Source organism: Lichenostomus cassidix, chromosome Z (genome assembly GCF_008360975.1).
Source record: "Lichenostomus cassidix isolate B80296 chromosome Z, HeHo_3.0, whole genome shotgun sequence".
Classification (NCBI taxonomy): domain Eukaryota; kingdom Metazoa; phylum Chordata; class Aves; order Passeriformes; family Meliphagidae; genus Lichenostomus; species Lichenostomus cassidix.
The window spans coordinates 62,419,677-62,441,834 of NC_139511.1; the positions used below are offsets into that span (position 1 = coordinate 62,419,677).

General features: G+C 38.4%; 2 protein-coding genes across 5 annotated transcripts in view; one reads left to right on the forward strand and one right to left on the reverse strand.

Moving 5' to 3' along the window:
- RICTOR (RPTOR independent companion of MTOR complex 2) overlaps window positions 1-12,660 on the forward strand; it is a 77,353-nt gene extending 64,693 nt beyond the window's left edge. The window contains exons 32-38 of the mRNA XM_085042674.1: window positions 1,388-1,565; window positions 3,103-3,187; window positions 4,447-4,680; window positions 5,743-5,895; window positions 6,565-6,688; window positions 7,538-7,676; window positions 7,847-12,660. Of these exons, the coding sequence (XP_084898800.1) occupies window positions 1,388-1,565; window positions 3,103-3,187; window positions 4,447-4,680; window positions 5,743-5,895; window positions 6,565-6,688; window positions 7,538-7,676; window positions 7,847-7,921 (988 nt within the window). The 3' untranslated portion in view covers window positions 7,922-12,660. The remainder of the gene's footprint in view (window positions 1-1,387; window positions 1,566-3,102; window positions 3,188-4,446; window positions 4,681-5,742; window positions 5,896-6,564; window positions 6,689-7,537; window positions 7,677-7,846) is intronic.
- Window positions 12,661-14,227: 1,567 nt separating this feature from the next.
- The window catches only part of OSMR (oncostatin M receptor), a 29,924-nt gene continuing 21,993 nt past the window's right edge, over window positions 14,228-22,158 (reverse strand). For all 4 annotated transcript variants that reach the window (XM_085042677.1, XM_085042675.1, XM_085042676.1 and 1 more), the window contains 6 exons: window positions 21,118-21,219; window positions 20,505-20,684; window positions 18,665-18,829; window positions 17,082-17,160; window positions 16,729-16,801; window positions 14,228-16,167 (listed from right to left, as the gene is read on the reverse strand). In XM_085042677.1, coding sequence (XP_084898803.1) covers window positions 15,721-16,167; window positions 16,729-16,801; window positions 17,082-17,160; window positions 18,665-18,829; window positions 20,505-20,684; window positions 21,118-21,219 — 1,046 coding nt within the window. In that variant the 3' untranslated portion in view covers window positions 14,228-15,720. The remainder of the gene's footprint in view (window positions 16,168-16,728; window positions 16,802-17,081; window positions 17,161-18,664; window positions 18,830-20,504; window positions 20,685-21,117; window positions 21,220-22,158) is intronic.

A 22,158-nucleotide genomic window follows, 5' to 3' on the forward strand; every position in this document is an offset into this window, starting at 1 on the left:
CGTTTTGAGTTTTATGATTACACAGTTGTTTAGGTTGGAAAAGACCTTTAAGATTGAGTCCAGCTATTAACACAACACTCCCAAGTCCTTCACTAAACCATGTTCTTACACATCTGCGCATCATTTAAATGTCTTCAGGCATGGCAACTCAACCACTTCCCTGGGCAGACTGTACCAATGCTTGACAACAGTTTCAGGGAAGAAGTTTTACTTAATATCCAATCTAAATCACATCTGGCACAACTTGAGGTCTTTTCCCTCTTTTTTTGAAATATGGCTTGACTTCTCTTGTGAGTCCACAGCTATTGTCACTAGCATTGGTCAGAATTAGCAACAAGAAAACTACTGATATCCTCTAAGTTGTGTTTTGTGCATTTCTATTGCATAATAATTTCTTGAACCTTACATGGTGAGACTTTGATAATTTAATTTTATCTCAATATAAATTCCTTTTGTAGGGACAAGAGGACACTTTATTGCCCATCTAAAAGAAAAAATTGATAGAAAACAACTTTAAAGGCAAAAAGCCAGAAAGTCAAATGTTCACATTACTTGCCAGTATATCATAATTTGCAATAAAAATTAACTGAGGTATATCTTTTTACTAGGAAGCTTTAAGCCACTGCGTATAGGACATATAGACTGATTAGCAGAAAACATTTTTAGGCTTTTATGTTTGTTGAGAAGTAAAATGACATATGGCCAAATGTGAAATTTCCATCATCAGGGCTCTGGTCAGCACTGAGGACTCGTTCTCCAGCCTCCTCTCTCCTGTGTCACTTTCCCATTCTGTTTCTTTCTTTGTTCTTTGAGCTATTTGTCACAGTCAGCTCTGCTTGCCGTGTAGGTTTGAGTTTGTTCTTTGGGCATTCATGTGGAGCAAATACTTCCTCCATGCTTGGGTGACCTAATGGGTCATTCCTTTGGGGTACAGGAACAAAAATGTTCCTTGTATCACTGGTAGGCTCAAGGTGTGCCTTTGCAGGGATATGCCTGCTCAGCTCGGAGCTCATGAATATCCAGAAAATACACATTTAGTACATAGGTGCATTTCAAAATGAGATTTAGAAGCCCACATCTCTACTGACTCCGTCTGGGCTGTAAATATTCAAAACCTACAACGCTGAAGAAAGCGCATGGGCCTGCAGGATGGGCAGGAATTCCTGTACCAAGAATTACAAAGAAGAAATTAGTACTCTAGGAACTGACAAATATGAGGCAGACAATATGAGGCAGAAAAAGCAATTAATCTGTAGCTGTAATTTGCCCTAACAAGTTCTGGGATCAACGGTGGGAAGATGAGGATGGTTTTTGTGTCAGCAGTCCTTATGTTTAATGTGCCAAAATGAGAGAGTTACTAAAATTGTGATTTGTTTCCATGTTACAGATTCATGAAAGCTTTAAGTTATGCTTCGTTAGATAAAGAAGATTTATTAAGTCCTATTAACCAAAACACACTTCAGCGTTCCTCATCTGTTCGCTCCATGGTTTCTAACGCTACCTATGGTAGCTCTGATGATTACATTGGCCTTGCTCTCCCAGTGGATATCAACGAAATATTTCAGGTATGTATGTGTTCACTTGTGGCTAGCACAGGTCTTTTTCATGAGAACATTCCGTTGTGTTTTATAAACAAAGATGAAGTTTGGATGTTTTTTAAACAGTGTCTCAAGATTTGGACAGTTCAGGCCTGGCCAATCAGCCCTAGGGGGAGGTTTCTGGCTGACCAATCTGGGCGACCTCTGAAAAGTCTATATATATTGAAATCAAAATAATAAATTCTCTCTTTCTTTCCACACTGAGAACTCGGGTCTTTTCTCTGCTAGCGGCTCAACAGCGACATTCACTGATCTGGTTCATTTGCATTTTTGTACCGAAAGGCAGTCAACTGCTGTCTTTTCATCAGACATAGATTACATCTAGAGAAATGAGGAAAAATTGATCTGATACTTTAAAGAAATGCATTTTGGAGAATGAGAGTTTGTTTTCTAACTGTTCTTCTAACCTGCTTACACAAGATCACTAGGCTAGTTTGTGTTAAAGTCAAATAATGACAAAGACTGTGTTAGAGGCGTGGTGAACAGTGGTGACATAAATGTGCTGTCATAAGATTTTTAGTTGACATTTGGCTTTTATACTAAAATTAGCATAGTCTGTGGACCTTTGTTAATTCTGCTTTAGCCAACCAACAATTGATATGTTCATCAGCCACCTATAAAATATATGCATAATCACACAGTTAACTTCCTGCGACTGTGATCTGTATTAAATAATAGATTATTTTTATATATATCATTATAGTGTTAAATTGTATTATCTTTACTTAATCTCAAAGATACATATATTTGTTAGAACAGATTATTTTCAGCAATTCCTTTCCTCTTTCTACTTGGTAGAAACACATTCCCATTATGCAAACTGATGCATCACAGGGTTTAATACTCTTTAATTATCAAAACCAGGACATGGTCTATGTCAAAGGTAAATCAGTGGGCTTCCTTATCTTCAGTTTACTTAGTCTTTGCCTTTCAAATCTAAATAACTTTCTTACTAATCTCAAAAAATTGCTAAACATAGAGCAAAGGCATGCTATATCATATATCTGCTTTTCTTTTTCCTTTGTGAGATGACTACCTTTTCTTTCTCCTACACAGTCTTTGTGGCATATTTGTTACCTCATTTCTTCTCTCTCAGATCTTTTTGTAGTTGAAGTGCATCCCAACTCTACATCCTACAAGCAGCATTTTAGATGTCGTGGTTGTTTTTGTACTGCATTCCCAAGATCTCTAGTGGTGTGCAGTGATCATGGACAGATTATGAATAGCCACTGTGGGTCACTGATTTCCTTACAGCCTGTTACTACTGTTTTAACATTTACTAACTGTTCATAAGCCTTTGTTAATAAATGTTCATTCAAAAATGTGTATTTTTCTCATTTGGCTTTTCTTTAGTACTCAGGAGCTCATTCTTAATTTCTTCCTCTAGTGATGTCTTTTTCCTGAAGTAAAAGATAGACAGCATTTTATTTCCTCCTAAAATCTGTTTTCCTTTCGTGTATGATTATCACCTGTGTTAATTTTAATTTTCACTTGGATATTCCAGGTAAAAGAAACTCCATATTTCCAGAAGAAAACTGCACCTCCATTTGATGAGCATGGATCTAGGGTCTTTACATCTGATTCAGGAGGTACTGCTTTTATTTCTCTCCTGTACCTTTCTGTTGTTTATTGGTACATTGGGTGGGTTGTTCATTTATTTGTTAATTTTTCTTTACAGAAAATTCCATTTTTGGCTGATAAGTTTTGAGAACTGTATTCGGGAATCAGAATAGCAGGCCATTAGTTCCCTGTTTTATTTGGTTTGATCTAATGTGTTGCTTCAAAGTTTGGCCCTGGTCTAAAAAATGGAGGAAAGTCTGCGTATCTCTGACAATGTTAGCTGATGCTGCTCAAAGGCTGGTAGTGATACTGTGTTAAAGGAAGTAAGAAAATCTAAGCTTAGAAAAATATGAATCCCATGTATTGAACTATTTTCCCTCTAATTAATTTATAGAAACTTGTCATGGTGTTAGATGTGTATTTCAGAAAGTTAATTTTGTCTTTCTGTGATGTGTCCATGGCAATTGATCAGTGACGGCAATGCAACAAGAGAAGTGCAAGTGTTTGAATGCCTGGGCTGCTCTGGAATGCACCTCCTTTTTACTCCACATAAGTTAAAAATCTGTAGGGTCTTAGTATGTGTCCTTTCAACTGAAAACAAGAAGCCTTGATCCTGTTTTTTTAATAGTTCAGGATAGCTGTTGTCCTGCCTTCTTTTTCCTTTCATGTTAGTATTATACTCAAAGTTGATTTTCCCTGAAGTGTATTTCTATAGTTTGCTAAGTCTCAATGTAAAGTAACTCTTGTTCAAAGTCATATTTGTTTGTTTTTTCCACCCAGGGAAGAGCATGTCACTAAAGTGTCTTCTGCTTGTTTCTACATTGCTGAGTCTAGTTTCTTCCTGTCACAGCCACTAAGTTACAGTTTTTTAAATTGTGTTTGTATTTGCGTTGCTGCATGTGAAATTTCAACTTCTGGTATATTGTTGTATTAATCTCATTTGACACTATGAAAATTGGCAATGTATTGGTGTTACATGGGTATTAGTAACGTTGGTATCATGTCAGGATTTCCCACTTACCTTCTTACAGTATTTGTGCTTAGAGGTTGAATTCTGTCCTTTGCAATGTTTTGTTATGTGTAATAAGTTGGGACTAAAATGAGACATCTCTTTCTCAAATGCTAACAATCTTAGGAGCTTAGCCACTCAAAAAAAAAAAACTTTATAGGTCTTCACATGCACTCCATCCCCAGCTTTAAAAGGCTTGAAAGTGGAAATTAATTGAAAGAGTTAGTGTCGGTTGCTTGGTTTTGTGGGGTTTTTTTGATAACTAATTCTTATCTACAGGTCTTCCATCCGGTGCGAGTGATGTTGTCAAAAGCCCTTTTCAGATGCTCCGCCAGCAGATCAGTCTCACAGAAATCATGAATACCAGTCGTTCAGATGCCTCTCAGTTTTTAGAAGGCACAGAGGATACAGGGCTCCAGGAGCACACAGATGAGAACTGTCTTTACTGTGTCTGCATTCAAATTCTGGGTTATCAGCCTAATACCAAAGTGAGCTCTTCGTATAATCGTACAGGTTAGTGTTCCTAGGGGAGAAGTGTGATAAAATTGAGTGAACATACTGGATTTTGTTAATCTTTAAATAATCTGGAAGGATTTTTGTTTAACTGACTATTGATATTAAAATTATGTCTCTAATAAGCTCACTATGCAACCAGTGGCATTGATATGGTAATTTCTAGCTTTCCACTTTCTAGTGTTAGTAGGAGTAGGTGCCTGCATTTTTTTTTTTTTAATATTTGTAAGAGCATGTCAAATAATCTGAAACCTTATTTCATACTTAAAATGTGTATTCTGAAAATTGACACTTGCTGTTCAAACAATGAAAAGTCTGACATCAAGTCTGTACCATAAAACACAATGAAAGAAATCTGAGTAGTCTGTTGAAGTTGAGCTGTAATTTACGGTATTCAGTCATTTTCCCTCATATGTTGAGATTCAGAGTTATTTTTTCTAACCTCCTCTGCAGAACTTCCAGCCTTTTGTCAATGCCTGTGATGAAAAAATAATCCAGTAGTGGATACTTAGGAATCTTCACTGGCTTGCACCAGTGTTAGACATTCATTAGTAGCAATGTTGGCAAGGAGGGTGATGGACAAATGTGAGGAGTGGCTCAGAGGGCTGCGCTGGAGGTTGAGTTCAGTAGTGAGAACGGATGGCAAATTAAATTCCAGCTCTAGTTACAGGTGCAGAAGAGCCTGGCTCTTGCCAGAGCCCTTTTTGCAAACACCTGTGACAGTTGTGTGAACAAAAAGAAGTCTGCATATGCAAGAGCTTCTGTATTGTGTTACATAAAATGGAGCACAGATATATCAGTAACAGCACTATGTGTGGTGATTTCTTAGGCTCCCATCATTGTCTAGAAAAGACACTTGTGTGTTTTAAGATTAAAAAAAAAATCAGTTTTGGAAGAGTTTGAGTATGATTTGTCTAAAATTCAACAGTAGTTCCCAGCTGATTTTGTGCATAGTACTTAGTGCATCAGTAGCTTGCATGTTTGTTGTTCTTGAAAAATAACAAAAGCATGTGAATTGAGGAAAGTGTGAATAACAAAGGTGCAACATCTTATTTGTGTCAGATTTTTCAGACATTCCATATACTGACTGGTGTGGGCAGACCATTCACAATCACTTAGATGTGCATTCCTCCAAATTTTCTGGAATTTCAGGCTGTAGTGATGCAGTATCCCATGGTTCAGCCAGCAGCACCAAGAGTACAGAGCTTGTGTTAGGTAAGTCTGAAAGCCTTGTGATTATTAGAGACTATCACTAATCAAGTATATTTTAAGTATTGTGAAAATATTATATTTTACTTATGTATACTGGAACAAAGTAATGCTTCTTATTAAACAAAAACCAAACAAATTTGAATAAAAACATCATCCATATGCAGGCGGGAGAACATAGTTCTAACTCTTCTCCCTTTGCTATGCAGTGTTTCTGCAGGTTGCAGAATTGATTGCCTTTTTTTCCCCCACGCTGGTGTTAGTTTAAAAAAAACTTCTAAGAATTACTGAATTATTGTAAAGAGAAAGACAGGCTTTTTTAATAATTGTGTATTACATTTTGAATTATGATAATTTCTTATGAAGTAGCTGATTTTTAAATTCTCTTTTGTCTGATAGAAGTTCATCCAGTTTGCAACATGATATAATGGTAGCAATACCACTGTAACTTCATCTTGCATATTTTTCTTTGAAATGGTAGAACTATTTTGAAAAGGTAAACCGATAAATTCCTGAAAAGAGTGGCGTTTTGAGTTTTAATTTCAATAGAAATATTTTTTGGTAGTTCGGAATACATATATAAATGTGTGTCCGTGTATGGAATGCATAAACAGACTTACACAGCAGTGAAAGACAATTCGGTTTAAATCCATGCTGTTTGATTGGTTTTTCCAGGAGTAAAGTCAATCCCAGATGACACACCAGTGTGCAGGATACTTCTGCGGAAAGAGGTCTTGCGTTTAGTTATCAATCTGAGCAGCTCAGTAGGAACTAAGGGCCATGAAACTGGACTTCTGACGTAAGTTCAATACATTAACAGATGCTTTAGCAATATTTAGGCATATGTATTCTCTTAAGATCTCAGGGAAAGTGAATTATCTGACTTCTCAAAAATTGTTAGGCGAATATGATTGAATGTAATGTAAAAGCTAAACAAATAATCTTAACATTTTTGCTCTGTGTTTAGTGTTTTACTCTTAACCAGACTTTTTAAAATGGGTAATTCAGCTGTGGTTAATTACATACCTAATATACCATGTATCTTTAAAAAGGAAGCTAATATTTTTTTTTATTTATGCTGAATAATAGGTAAGTACAGAAGCAAACTTCTTGAGAAACACAGCTCTACTTTAAGCAAGAGTAAAACTCCTGAAAATAATTTATTTTATAAAACGTTCAAATATAGGAATGTAAATCTAGGGACTAAATGTTTTAACATTTAGATTTTTGGGCTTGTGACCTTGAAAACTGACAACTGCTAGAAGAAAATGCAGAAATATGTAGTTTAATTTCAAAAATGCTTACAGGTTTAAAAGATTAATCTTTTTCATATTTTTATGAGTGCTGTACATGAGGATGCCAATTACTTGATACACTGTTCTCTTTCTACATGTTATTTTAAGACTAGGCAATCTTAGTAATTCTGTACAACTTATAAGTTATACATTCTGTTTCATCTCATTAGTGTAGATTTCTTCCAATTTTGTACAAAGTAATGCTGTCTGTTCTGGTTTTCTTGCTTAGTCAGCTCTAGGATTTATAATGCCTATTACTGAAGAATTAATGATCACAATCTAATTGAAAAAGTTTGGGGCATTTTTGGAAATATGTTCCAGACTTATAAAATTTTATTTATTCTGTTACTCAGAATTAAGGAGAAGTATCCTCAAGCATTTGATGACATATGCCTTTACTCTGAGGTGTCCTACCTGTTAGCACATTGTACATTTCGACTTCCATCCCGGAGGTTCATTCAGGAGCTCTTTCAAGATGTTCAGTTCTTGCAGGTAAGTCAAGGGTTCATGTGCACTGAATGTACCAAAGTGGCTGGCTGGGTGCAGGTTCCGTGTCCTGAGTAGAAGATACTTTCAGATAGGTACATTCTAAAGGAGAACATTTTATGATGTCTCCTGAATAAAAGTTCTAGCAATATTAATACTCCACCCTTTTCTTTTAGATGCATGAGGAAGCAGAGGCTATTTTAGCAACCCCAACAAAACAGCCTGTAATCGATGCATCAGCTGAGTCCTGACCTCTGCTCAGGCAGTGCTTTGCATACACACTTTGAAATGCTCAGACAACCTCCCACTGACTGGATAAAAAGCTTGGAACATCATCTTCGAAAGCTTCCAGAAGCTACTGGTACCTGAAGACTGAACTGAAAACATTTTCTTCCTCAACCAATTACTGGCACAGTCATTTGAGCCCTTTGGGGATTTATTAGACATTACCTTAGTTTTAATAATAGTAATTACCAGTATATGCAAGAGCCAAGCACTGAACACCTCCACAAGTTTTCATTTCATTTTCTACCATAAATTACGATGACATAGGACAACTTGCAGAGACATTTTTAATTGACTTCCGATTCTGTTCCAGAGAAGCAGAATGATGCCTTGCTTTTTAAACCCTGGATACCAGGAATCAGAGAGATGGGGGTGCATTCCACTGCCAGCAATGGGGAGCCATGCTGTAGTTGTGGGCACCAGGGGATTGTTAGCCCTTCTCTGTTGATTTTTGTACTGTTTATAACACTACTTTGGGGATTTGTAACTTCAGACAGAAAGAGATGCCTCTGAATCTGAGGTTTCATTAAGTTATTTTAATATTGCTATAGTTGTAAGACATTTTTTTAGCTGTCTCTTCGATTTCATTGCATTTACATACATATATCTTATCTGAACCAGTTAAGGATTTTCACTACAATTTGATTTTCAAAAACCAAATCATTTAAAACTTAAAATGCTGAAATCAGATTGTTTTCCCTCAATACTATGCATGTTTTTGCAGTTTCTACACTCGTGCTCACGTAGTACAAATGTGGGTCTTACTCAAGTACAATCCTTTAAAAAGCATGATTTGTATCAGATAAGCAAATATTGTATAAACTGAACTTGAACACATTTAATCATTGCAGGTTTTGTGAGGAGACATAAGTATGAGTGTTTTCCAAGTTACATAGAAACAGCTTTTTATAAAAACAAAGGTTTATTTGAATTTTCAGTGAATTAGTGATCAAGCATCAGATAGTACTAATAATTGTAGTGAAAAGCCTTAAGTAACAAATTTTGGAGCAGCCGTACTTATAATTTTGTACTGGTATTTAAGACTTGTTGCAAAAGTTAAATGATACAGTGACTGGTAATGATTGAAGTAGTTGCCTCTTATCATGCTACTAGTGCAGTTTCTAAACTAGTAAGTGCAAGCTAAAAAAAAAAATAGGAATCCCTGTCACTTTTATCATGGATCTAAAGATTCAGAAGCCTTTATATAAAGGTAGTATAAATATATGCAAATGTGTATATACAGTAGCATGGCCACCTTTGTTAGAATGCCTGTAATAGAAGGGATTACCCTTTGATTTTGATATAGGTGAATAATTCAGCTGGACTGTACTAAGTAGAACGTATTTTTATCCATTCACTTCTACCATTTTTTTATAATTGTCAGATTAATACTTAAGTGAAATTTATCCTGATGCTCGTAACTCTGTTCTTACTAGCTATGCTACTGGAGATTTCAATAAGTAGCCCTGTGAACAGTAACACACAATTCCTAGTGAAACATAGGATTTTTTTGTTCTTACTGGAAATTTCATCATGCCACATAAGCACTGCTTTGCAGCTATCACTTCACTGAATTCTTATGTGCACTGCATACCATCAGGTTTTGGTAAAGCAGATTGTAAGTTGCTGCTCGTAAGTCAAATTTAGTTCCTAAAATTATCTTTTCATGAGTTCCCACCGAAAGAAGGAACAAAAAAAACCTGATTGAACTCTTCTATGGTCATTGACACAAATAATACGTCTATGTGGCAAGACATGTTGGAAGTGTTTAGAATACACACCACACCAGTAACTATTGGACTTCTGGTCATAAGAAATAAATGCTTCTGTAAAACCAAAATGTCAATCACAGTAGACCAAATAGTGGTATAAACTCCAAAGGAAAATAATGTAGTTTTCCCACAAATGGGGATAGCATATGTTATACAGTAGTTTCAAACACTACCTCAGTTAGGCTAGAGTAGAAGAGATTTGTTTTAATAACTAAATGGGGTTACATCAAACAACTCCATGTTATTTTTCTGCAGTTAAGGCAAAAAAACCAAGTTTTATCACCTGTATTTAAAAAACCCACCTCTGTTCATTTGTTAAGTTTAACCCATAGCACTTAATGTAGAAAGCATCATAGGAAGGCCGCTGATTATAAAAAGGTAAGCAAATATACTTTTGAAAGAATCTCCATTCTGAAATGCTCATGTGTTCTGAATTACTTGCTTGTGTGGGGATCCATGACAACAGAAACTTGACATAAAAAATTATGGCTGCAAATTCAGTTATAAAGCATGATTTTTCTTCTGAAAGTGTATGAGTGTCAGTAGATTTCAACAAGTATGCATCAAGGATGTAAAGTCTATATTGTACATAACATACATTTCTAGAAAATTAATTTACACACTGACATTAAGCTCACATTGATGTTTCACTTTAATTGGCAAATGAAGGGGATACTGTTTTTGAAGGAAATTTATATTGGCGTAGTTATAAACTGTGAATTTCTAATTCTGTAGTTCTCTTTTTTTCCAAATGTCCCTTTCAAAGTTCTTATTTTGGGGTTTGATTTGTATCACGATAAAACTTTGAAAGAAAGCTGTAGTAAATAATGGTTGTGCTTATATTAGCCCTAATAAAAAATCTCTTCCACCTCTCCTAGGGAAGCTGACAGACCACCCACTTTTTATATTTCCAGTCTGAGTGATTGGTGATACTGCTCAATAAATGGTAATGTGTGTAGCATTCACTTACACCATACACAAATGCAGTTTGATTGCTGTAGCAAAGAAATTTCGTCAAGGACTCAACTTGCTTACACGGCTCAGGGGTGGAAGCTGTTGTGGGAAGGAGGGGCTGCTGGTGGAACAATTAGCAGCACAATTAGCCTGCAGCAGCAGCTGTCTGATTGTCTTAGTCTGCTTTTACAGTCAAGGGAAAGGGGAGCCCTTTCCAAAGGGCAGAGAGCTGACTGACAGGCACCCAAGCACCTCCACCAGGGCCTGGTCCTCTCCATGGAGGGAGGGAAGGAAGACAAGACTGGGTACTGAGAGTCCTGTTTTGGAGAGAGAGAACTTCTCACCTCTCTGAAATTCAAAGATGCAGAATGCTCCCAGCTGTTGTGGACATCACTTGGAGCTGGAAATGGGCAGGTTTTGAAGTTCCCAACTTGTAGGTGGGGCCCTTGGCAAGTTGTGCTTGAAACAGTTGCTTTTCCTCATCTGACAGTTCTTACTTGACTGACATCTGACAAACCTACCCTAAATGCGCTCTCTTTGTGGGGTGGTGGTGTTTTTTCCCAAAGTGGAATTCTAAACAATTCAGTAGTTGCGGGTGCAGTGGCTCAGCACACTGAGGTAAGCTATCCTTATAAACATATATAAGGCACCTGTGAAAATCGTGCTTGTTTTTTTCTCATTTTATTTTGAAACATATGTAGTGGCCCTGAAAGAGTTGTGGTTTGCAGTGAGAATGAAAACAAAACCAAAGCACCTTTACTAGGTGCCTGAAGAGTAAGGTTCAAGAAGCAGACAATAATCAAAACCGAGTGAGGGATGGAAGAGTTGCTGCTGCTTTGCAGTCTGTGTCCTGGACTTGGTATTTGGCTGTTTGGGCTGCAGGAAGCTGGCAAAGCTAGTAAGAGAACGTGAGAATTCCTCAGGTGGCGCAGAGTGGAAGAATTCTCACCAGGCTCTGGAACATCTCTGAGGTCCTGCTCGCCTCCCCACAGTCCTGTTACTCTGAGATTCGCTGGAGCCAATTGAAAGCAGGTCCAGCAATTTATTTTTTTTTAAGTCACACTGCTGTTATTGTGTGCTTATGAAAGGTATATGATGTGAGAGCAAAATCTTAGAACTGTAAAAGACTTTTGAGAGCATGCTAAAAACCATGGTTTTATTTTTCTGGAGGTCTCCAGTCTCCTTGGTTTTTGTTTAACTCCTGATGCTGGTTCCCTGGATAGTTTTATTTTCAACAGATTTATATTCATTAAGGAATGTGGATTTTCTTTGGGCTATTTTGTAGCGTAGATGGACAGTAATGTCACAGCATGCAAAAATTGCACATTTTGCTTGAGTTGCTTTTTAAAATACACTATTTTATTTGCAATATGTAAGTTATGCCAAAAAATGTAACCATGTCATTTTGCCACAGAATAGGGTATTTCAGCACAAGATGTTATGTCTAAAGGGCAAAAAGGCTTTACACTTTGTAAATCTAATTGAAAAATTGTTCCAATACTGGGCTGTCAGCATCCCTAAAACTGCATTACAAGAGATTACCTAAATTAATCATTTGATCTGAGGGTAGGAATCTAGAAAAATCTCAGTACTCAGTACTTACTCTCCCTGTCCTGTGTGGTCTTTTTTTTTTTTTTGTTTAGTAATACGCTGCTACATATTTGGAGGTTCTAGTGTTTGTAGGTCACTGAACAGACATTGAAATCTGATTTATATTGTATACCTGTAACATAGGAAGAAAAAGTATTTATATATTTTACGTAAGAATATTGCATTGAGCTGTGTATAATTTAAACAGAGGCTTGTCCCAGAATGGTATTGCCCACTTCGATTTTTTCGTGGTTTTCTTTTTCCTTTTTCTTTTTTTTTTTTTTTTTTTTTGTATACTGTGTACAGTTCATGTCAATGAGCATTAAAGGCCTCCTGAAGTGTAGTCTTATCAAAGGGATGCATTGTTAATAAAATGTACTTAAACTTCTTATAGCTGTTCTGGTCTCATATGTACCTCTCAGCACTAGAAAGGTGTTAGAATTTTATATTTGTAAGTTACAGGTTAACTAGAACAATCAGAAGCTTCCCAGATAAAGTTTTTTGTCAAAAATGTATTTTATATTAATGCTTTGTAAGATAAAAAGAGATTCTTCAAGAGTTCACACACCATTTTTATTTTAAAAATTTAACATACTGGGTATAATTTTTTTATTATATTATGGTTTAAGTATTAGCATTTCAACAACAGCTGTGGAAGTTGAATTATAAACAAAGAGGATTACAGTTTTGAACTCACTCAACCATTAATGCAAGACAGATGTTTTAATATATAAAAATTATACACGCTTCCCCACTCATGCCAGCATACTTCTCTAATCTTCATTTCTGGTGCCCTGACTGTGCCTTTTGACTGGCACAAAGGCATTATACTTCCTGACTATTCCATTTCCATGCTTTTATGCACAGAAGGTTTCACAAAACACCACCCATCAGGCCCAGGAAGCAGAAGGGTTTGCACGGAAAGAGGAGCTGGCTCCTCCTTCTCCCCGCAATCTGGAACGTGCATCCAGATAATGGAATTTCCTCTGAGCAGGATCTCCCGGGAAGGACCAAGGGCCTGAGAAGTGGGAGCTCAGCAGGCCCACGTGTCTAACCCCGTCAGGAAGGTGCAACTGGCTGAACCCACACACTCACACACCCCTTCACTCACTTCCTGGGCAGAATCGCTGCAGCCAAGCCAGTGACAGCAGCTTTTTCAAAGCAGGGAATTGTGCTTGATTGCAGCTGTCCTGTCTGGCATGAGGAGCTGCAGCAATGTCAAAATTTAAAATGTCTTGTAGAGTAGTCTGATTTCCTTGACTGACATCTATATCAGAACTCCTTAGCTACATAACTCTTAACTTAGGATACCTTTTCAACATTTTAGAATAAACAGGCCTTTTTCTGAAATGCAAAGCTCAGATGTTTTGTATTTATAGTGACAAAACCGCTCCCTTCTGTTTACTGGCCTTTTTTCTAGCAGTAAAACTTTTAAGCTATACGAGTACATATGTGATGAAGCACTTTGGAGAAAGCAATGTTCCAAGCTGTAAGCATACTGTGGTATCAAGCTTTCAAATTCACTGTAACTCAAAGAAGAGGTTCAGGTAAGGGGAGGAAGTTTCCCTAGGATTTATCCATCAAATAGCATCAGCCTTCTCCCTTACCCTCGCTGTTCTCTGCCCTTCAGTGCAATGTGCCCAGCCAGGAGGCTGGCTGGAGACTGAAAGGAAGCACCATGCTGTGAACTCTGCTTCTCCAGTCAGTGTGTGAGCCACCTGCACTCATGCACTGCTCACAGATGGACACGGCCCAGTCTGCACTGGACGCCTCCCAGCCACAGCTACCCCTCTCTGTGTCCGTATCTTTGTACCTCCCCTTCTCCTGAGTGAAGACTTCTCCCTCTGCAATCAGTCCTTGTCTCAGCCCACAGGCTGTGCAAGGCCTTACTGGTTTTCCTGTTGCAACACAGCTTGAGGACTTTACAACACTACAACATTACAACATTACATCTACAACATTACAACATTACATCTACAACATTACAACAAGCAGCAGTATAAAAACTAAATGTGGTTCTGTATCAGAACTCACTTCTGTCTGCAGCTGCCTACTTTATAGGAAGTGTGATTAGCTAACTAAACACAGGGAAAGCAAGTAACTGCATTTTAGCAAACAAGCTGAATATAAAATTGTCAGGCACCCTTCGTTATTTTCACCTTTGAGAACCACTTTGTGCTCTTAAGTTGAAACCATCGATTTGTGACAGATTCCAAACGTAAGGAGGCAAAACCAAAGGGTTCCTTGTGCACTAAGGAAGTAAACCCGGTGAGACCTTCAGCTACAATTCCAAGTATAGTGCTTAATTACAAATGTACAACTTTCTGAAATCAGAATGAAAGACCAAATGCATTGCTGCCTACTGTAGAGACTCTGAGTGTTACAATAAATATTTTTGGTAGTTTTTTAATACATGCAAAAGTAGTGTTAAGAGATTTAGCTAGTACGCAGCCTGAATATGATGTTCTTCACAAATGGGATTCATGCACCTGTGCTTCTGACCAGCCTGGTTGGTTGGTTGGGGCCTGCTATGGAAGTACAGGGATTAATGCCAAAAGTTCAGGTCATGTGCACAAGCAGAGAGACTGTGCCATGGTACCACCTCTGCAAACAGCTGTCCTTCTGGAAAAGTAAATCCTTTCCACCTAACTCCCTCCATCTCTTTAATGTATAGTCATGATGATTTTAAAGGGTTCTTTCAGGCAGAGAACGCAGAAGTGTGAGGATCCCCAGTGATGAGAAATGGAAGCAAAGTCTTCCCTATAAAATATGTTTTCTGTGCGCTTTCACCCATCAATTGTAGTTAGGAGACAGGTGAAGTAAAAGCAGGATGATCATTGGATTTGGATGCTGTGGGTAGCACTCCTGGAGAAGTCAAAGTTCCTTCCAATCTTCTAGGAGAGTGCCACACTGTGTGCAGGTAACGCTTCCATCACGATGCCTTACAACATTTGAGAGAGAGAAAATACAACCCAGCCCCCGGTGTGACTGGGCTGAGTAGTGCTCCACACCCAGCAGCACGGTAGCCACTGGGTGGGGTGGCCGGACTACACTGCCCGTGAAATACACCCCTGGGGCAGAACAACCTTCCCCTTTGTTTAACTTGCTCTACTACTTTGTGAAAAAATGTTTAGTCTGCAAAACACAGGAATTCTCTGCATCAAGCTATGACAGACTGCTGTGATGTAACTTTCTGCATAATACAGGCCACAAACCAGCCTATAAATCTTATATAATGCCCAAAACTTGTAATGGAATCACAGCACACATAATTCCTGTGTTCAAATCAGAACTCAAAACTAGTCCAGAAACAACAGCTTTGCTGTGTTAATGGAAGTAGGGCCGTTGGGCTCATGAGAGCCCTAAGCAAAATAAGTGGTTATGGTTTTAGAAGTTCTCCCTTATATTGTGTAACCAGACACTGGATGGACTCACTGTAGGACAGACCATCAAAGCCTCCCCCCCAGGCAGCCTGCATCCGTTTGTGAGATGTATCTCTGACCATTCTTTCTCTCAGCTGTTTCTCTGGTGGTTGAGGCTGCATCTTCATGCAAAATATCTAAATAGCAGTGTGGCTGGTATGGCACCACTGCCAGACCTGCCTTGTTTGCTTCCAGCGTCTCTGGAATTTGGTAGGGATCAGATTCAGCCTCAAGAGGAGAAAGATAAGCAAAATTTTCAAAACAATGAGCTGTAGGTGTGGGTGGAAAGTCTCTCGCTACATTTTCACTAGGGTAAATCCGGGAAGGATTGTGGCCATCCATCTTATCTTCAGTTGGTGGTGAAGATAATGGGCTCCAGGTAATGGGATGTAACTTCTGAGCTTCAGCCTTACTGTCCATGGCTAGCACATCAGGAGTGCAGTCACTTATCTTCAGCACTTTCTCAGAACCCATCTACAAGAGAACCATTAAACAAAAAAATTACTCGATGAAAGATGCCCAAAAGTAGAGAAAAGAGAGTGATTACTTCAATGATCTTACACTTCTATTTTTATTTGCACTTTTCAAATAAATTAATTTGAAGGAAAACCTATGTAGAGGATGTTCCATGGAAGCTGTATTTTATGTGAAATTTGTCAGACCATTTATTTAGAGATTTCTTTTATGTAAACTCATGATGATTATATTTGAAGAAGAAACCATGTTCCTCTACTCTTTGCCAGGTTTTTGATGTGTGCTGGTTTTACTCTGAGCCAGAAGCAACTGGAACACGGCAGCAGGGGCTGTTAGGTGTACTTGACTCCTTGCTCTCATCTTAATGTTCAGTGAACACCAGCAGCCCCATGTGGTAATATTAAATGGTGCCAATTTTTGTGTAATGATTAAGGGTAGTCAACACAAAAACTGAGAAGAAGTTAATTTTTAAATGTAGTTAACACAAGAATAATATATTTTTGAAAGTCTACTAAGCAAAGAATGGACAAATTAAAAACTCTAGAATTTCGGTGATCTTACCTTAAACTCTTTAAATGACAGCACTTTGCTCTTGTTAGGACTAGGTATTACAGGACAGCAGCACTCCTTTACCCTGGAAATAAGAGAGCAAAACAAATGACATTTTTGTTCTCTTATCAAAGCACATTCTATCAGCATAAGCCACACGTAGATGTGTACAGGCACAGTAGCAGATGACTAGTGTCTCAGAAATGCCACAAGCAAAGTACTGAAAACATCCACACAACCAGGCAGCCAAAGGAAGAAGCAAATGAGGCCTTACAACAGGCTGGAAGCAAAAAGCTGCAGCAGTGGTTTGTGAATTAGGTTAGTTATGTTCTCTGTCTACAAAACAAACATGCATTACATCTTACCACTTCATCTTCCAGTGGCATATAGCTACAACCAGGGCTGGAACTATCACCAGCAGGAATACCAAGTACAACATGTTTGCTGTGAAAGAAAAATACTTTAAAATTTTGTTTTTAACTTCTCACATATAAAAGTCAATATAGGTTGAGTTTCTGGGGCAAAAGTAACATCAAGTTTGCACAGGATGCCTGCCACTAACTCAGGAGTAAAACTCTGTGTTCCATGGTTGCAAGGTAGTTTGGCTGGAAGTTCTGAGATACATCTGTAAGCCTTTGGACTTTGATTTCCTTTACAAGAATTTAATTACTCAATTGCTTTTTATTTGCCCTCATATTGGCACCTTAGTTGTAAAAGTAATTTCCAGAAGTTAATCCAGTGATAACCTCACAAGTACTGTTTTAGGTTTTCTTTCAGATCTTCAAAGACTAACTCTTATTGTGAGGTGTAAACATCTGTGTTTCCACTATGGATTGACTGTAGCTAGAGAAACACTACACAAGTGTTCAAGTCTCCTGGGATTTATGCTGATACAAGGATCTCAGTATTTCCTTCTAGCTGAAAGACAGCCTTGGGCTATGCTGTTCACAAACAGTTGAGGCTGTAAGTGGCTCAGGGGGAGCACTAGTTGGTGCCTGCTCTCCCTGCACCCTGTCCAGAGTGCCATGGAGTTTGTGTGTCCTTACCACACACCATAGCAGGGAATGGACATATATTACATTCTCCTTGTATCTCTTCAGAGTTAATTATTCCCTTGGTTTGATTCTCTGTGTAGCTGTACAGACATCTGGCTGGCTGATGGCAGCTAGAACTTGTGTGTTAGAGGCAGAACTCTGCCTGTGAGGGTACCATGGTGGTTTAGACACTGCTCTGGCAGTTAGCCTAAAACACAGAGTCTCTTGCATAAGCCAGTGCTTCCCCCTTGCCTGTCCCTCCCCCTTCACCTCCAACCCCAACAAGTTTTTCTAAACCAGGCATCTCCAATTTCAATCCCAAGTTTCACAATCATGGTTGCTAACTGTTTTTTTCAAGGGAACAGAGTTTTGGTCAAATTATTTCCTCTTCTGCTTTGGTGATCAAATCTGCCCGTTTAGCAAACTTTTGTGCCCATGCCAACAACCCTTCGGTATTGGCTTATGAAGGAGAGGATCTGGCAATGGTTTTAAAGACTGATGAGATTAAGAATCAATATAGAAGTCCATACAGGAATTACCTGTTTGCACACAAGTCTGCAGGTTTTCTTGTATTAGAAATCTAGTTAGATCCAAATACAATTCTTCAACAAGTTCTAGCAAACAGGACTCACCAGGCATGCAAATGTACCTATATTGAGCTATTTCCCAGACAGATATAAGACTTAAATAAGGATGTAATTTAGGCTCATCCTAAAATTTAGAAAAAACCCTATCATCTACTTAAAAGTATCAAAACACCATGTTAGTATGCATATATAATTTTTCAGTTGGATTCTTTTTTAAGTGCATGTTGCATTGAATTAAATATTTTCCCTTGAGAAAGGAAGATTATTGTAACATTTTAAATCATCCCATCCTTCCGCTAGAAGACATTATCCATAGCCAGTACTCACAGTTATACGGTGTATCTATGTAAAAAAAGTTAACAATGGGAGTCTCTCCTCCACCTGTAAATGCTTTAACTGCTACTTTGTATTTTGTGTTTGACATCAGGTGTTCCACAGTGTATCTCTTTTCTTCTGGGTTTTCAATGGTGTATTTACATAGCTCTGAATCATCTAAAATGAAAAAACAGGTAAGATAGAATCGAGGGATCACAGAATGCTCTTGGTTAGAAGTGACTCTAAAGATCACCTATTCCAACTCCCCTGCCATGGACAGGGACACCTTCCACTAGACCAGGTTGCTCAGAGTCCCATCCAGCCTGGCCTTGAACACTTTCAGACATGGGGCATCCCCAACTTCTCTGGGCAACCTGTGCCAGTACCTCACTACCCTAACGGTAAATTTTCTCCTAATATCCAATCTAAACATACACTCTTTCAGTTTAAAACCCTACCACTTATCCTGTCACTACAGGCCCTGGTAGAAAGTCTCCTTCTTTTTTTATAAACCCCCTGTTTGGTACTGAAAGGTTGCAGTAAGCTATCCCCAAAATACTACAAACCCACTTAACTGAAACAACAAAACATTTGCAACCCACCTTCTTTGTAATTTGCACAATTTCTTCCGAGAAGGATGATGCATCCTGACTCACTGCCACTGGGCTGAACCCACATCCCTTCTAACTGGACTGTCCACAACATTGCCCATCCTCTGGCGGACACCTAACAACTTGTTGTCAAAGGCTGAAGCTGTATATTTTAATTTCTTTTCCCTAGAGCATTTGACCAGACTGATTTGAGTTTTGCCGTTTCCTTTTTTTAACAGAATCCTGTAGCCCTTAAGCTTAGGCTAATTTCTTTGAAGATAAACAAACGCAAGAAATCTCTGTCTTAAAAAAAAAGCTCTTTTGCTTCTCTATGGCGCAACTCCCAAACCCCAGGGAGAAATGAGTTAGCTTATTTCTGCCATTTTCAGTCACACCCCTTGTCTGCTAGCAGAAGCAGTGAAGCAGAAAATCTTTGATTTAAACTTTTTAAAGTCTAACTGGGATTACTTACAGACTCATGGTACTTATGTGGTCAGTCTCGTTCTGACAGGACCTTCTACATAAGCCTCCCTTAATTCAAGCTATGCTTTTCATCCTGGCACTAGCCTAATCAACAGAAGGAACACAGGACATGACACAGGCAGAAGAAGAGGCAAGGAAAAAAATGAAGTATATTCTTTTAACATCTTGGAAACATCTGAAAATTATAATGGAGCAAAGCCATCTGGAGCTGTTTTGCATGTGGAACAGAAAGGTCTGATAGAGAAGTTTAAATGTGGCTTTGTGCCATTTCACAGCTCAGTTCTCCTGAAGAAATCCACTGTAGAGCACACACACAAATACTTTCACTAGGAAAGAATTTACACAGGGAATTAATACAGTGCTCCGATTTTGAAGGAAATAAATTGTATCCCATCTGTTTCTAAAATAACCCAAATCCTAGTAAGACTAACATGCTTTCATCCAAGTTGACCACAAACAGATGTTTTTCAAAATTCATACAGAAGTCACATCACAAGAGGCACAACTTCTCCTGTTGTACCAAAGGAATCTTTTCTGGGGCTAAAAATGAGTTATGGGCAACAGGACGGGGGCTGTAAATCTTTGTAAAGCCAGGAATCACTTCTGTCTACCAGCACCTCAAACACAGGGAGGAATCAAAAGCAGCAGGTGTTGAAATCTACAGGTGGCCAAATGAACCAGCCTGACTGCCTAATGTGAGCCTTCTAAGATGCCACAATACCAGGAAGTCCTTCACCTGTATCAATGAGACAACTTTCTGTACTAGAGACCTCAGTTACCTGAAAGAATGTGCTTTTTTGATCCTTTCAAATTGCAGTTCCCGTGTTTAGGTGACACATAAACATTGTAGCCTCTTACAAAACCAGGCTCTGACTCATTTGTGGAATCATAATCCCAAAACAGAGTTACTGAATTGTAAGTCAGGTCAATTTTTTTCATATTAGGGTCAATTTGAGGAGCTGGAAGAAAGGAAATTCAAGTTAAACTTGCAATATTCTTCAACAGTGTTTTATCATTTGAAAAATGCACATTCCCGTGTCGAGTTTATGTTTACATCTTTCTTGTATTTAAAAGCTGAACAAAGACAAAGTTCTCTACAAAAACTGTCATCTTCACAGAGCCTTCATGCATCTACACAATCCACAAAGTGACTGATAATCACAGCTTTTTTTTAGCTCTCATAATGGACTTGGACTCTACCTGGTCACTGCCCTAGCCAAATATCCTCCAGGGAGGCCCTGTAGGCTGATATACAGCTTTTAAATGCTTCACTGAAGATACAGAAAGAACACAGAAAATACAATTTTATCTAGCTGGAGGAGGAGGGAATTCTTCTATTTGTGACAGATCAATTTAGCAAGTACAGAAACCCTAAACAGGTTGCCAACTTACGCAGCTCCCTGAGATAACCAGTCTTCTTTTCCAGTAAGGAGGCTCTATTAGCAGCAGATCCATAGACACAGAACTTGTATCTCACCCCCGGAACAAAAGCAGCTAGAAAATAATTGAACTGATTATAAAAATAGGTTATGATTTGACATTCAGTGTTTCTTTTATTTAATTGCTTCCTACCGAGGTCAATAACCTATTAGACACCTTCTCTGGGTGCTATTGTGCTATTAACGCAACTGAAGGAGACAGAGGGCAGGCCAACTCTTGGTGTGCATTATGTGAATTAAACACATTTATTCGGTCTGAATGAGTGAACTGGGGGAGTGGTTTATATATTTTTTGTTGCCATAGGTATTTAAGGTGACTGTACAATAGACTCCAAATGCATCAAAAAGAAAGACAATTTAATTTACATTTCTGGCACAGGCAAAGGTCATGTTTTGGCCTGTTTAATGCAGACACATATCCATGCATCAGGATTCCACACTATCCTCACTGACATCCACTCCCATTCACATTAGACAAGTGCGAACTACTGAAGAACTTGACAATACTCTTCCCGTGGATTTCCACAGTCCCCTTCATTAAGTGCAGGTTTGCATACATTTGTATATATTGAGGTGCAGTTCCTTTATTGCATATTTATGAGTGTTCAGTCAAATTCTGTTCAAATGGGTTTCATTCCAAAGTGAGCTCTCAGCTTGAGAGACTTTAGGAAGGCTAAATTCTTGCAGCTGTGGAAGCATATCAGAGCAACTTTCCCACAGACAGAAAGGATTTAGGTCTACTGGCCACCACCAGGACAAAAAACATGCAACTGATCCAGAGCAAGGACTGGTGCTGAGACATATCATTTGTGGCACACTCACAGCACCAAACCTCTGACTATACCATGGGTGTTAAACTGCCTGAGTCTAAATTTCTGATCCTTGTTATAGATAAAATACAGTTCCATTTTGCATCCTTCTTGCTAAAATATTTCAAACTCCTTCATTAATCTTACCATCATCCTACAAGCCACTCAAAAGAGATTTTGTCTAC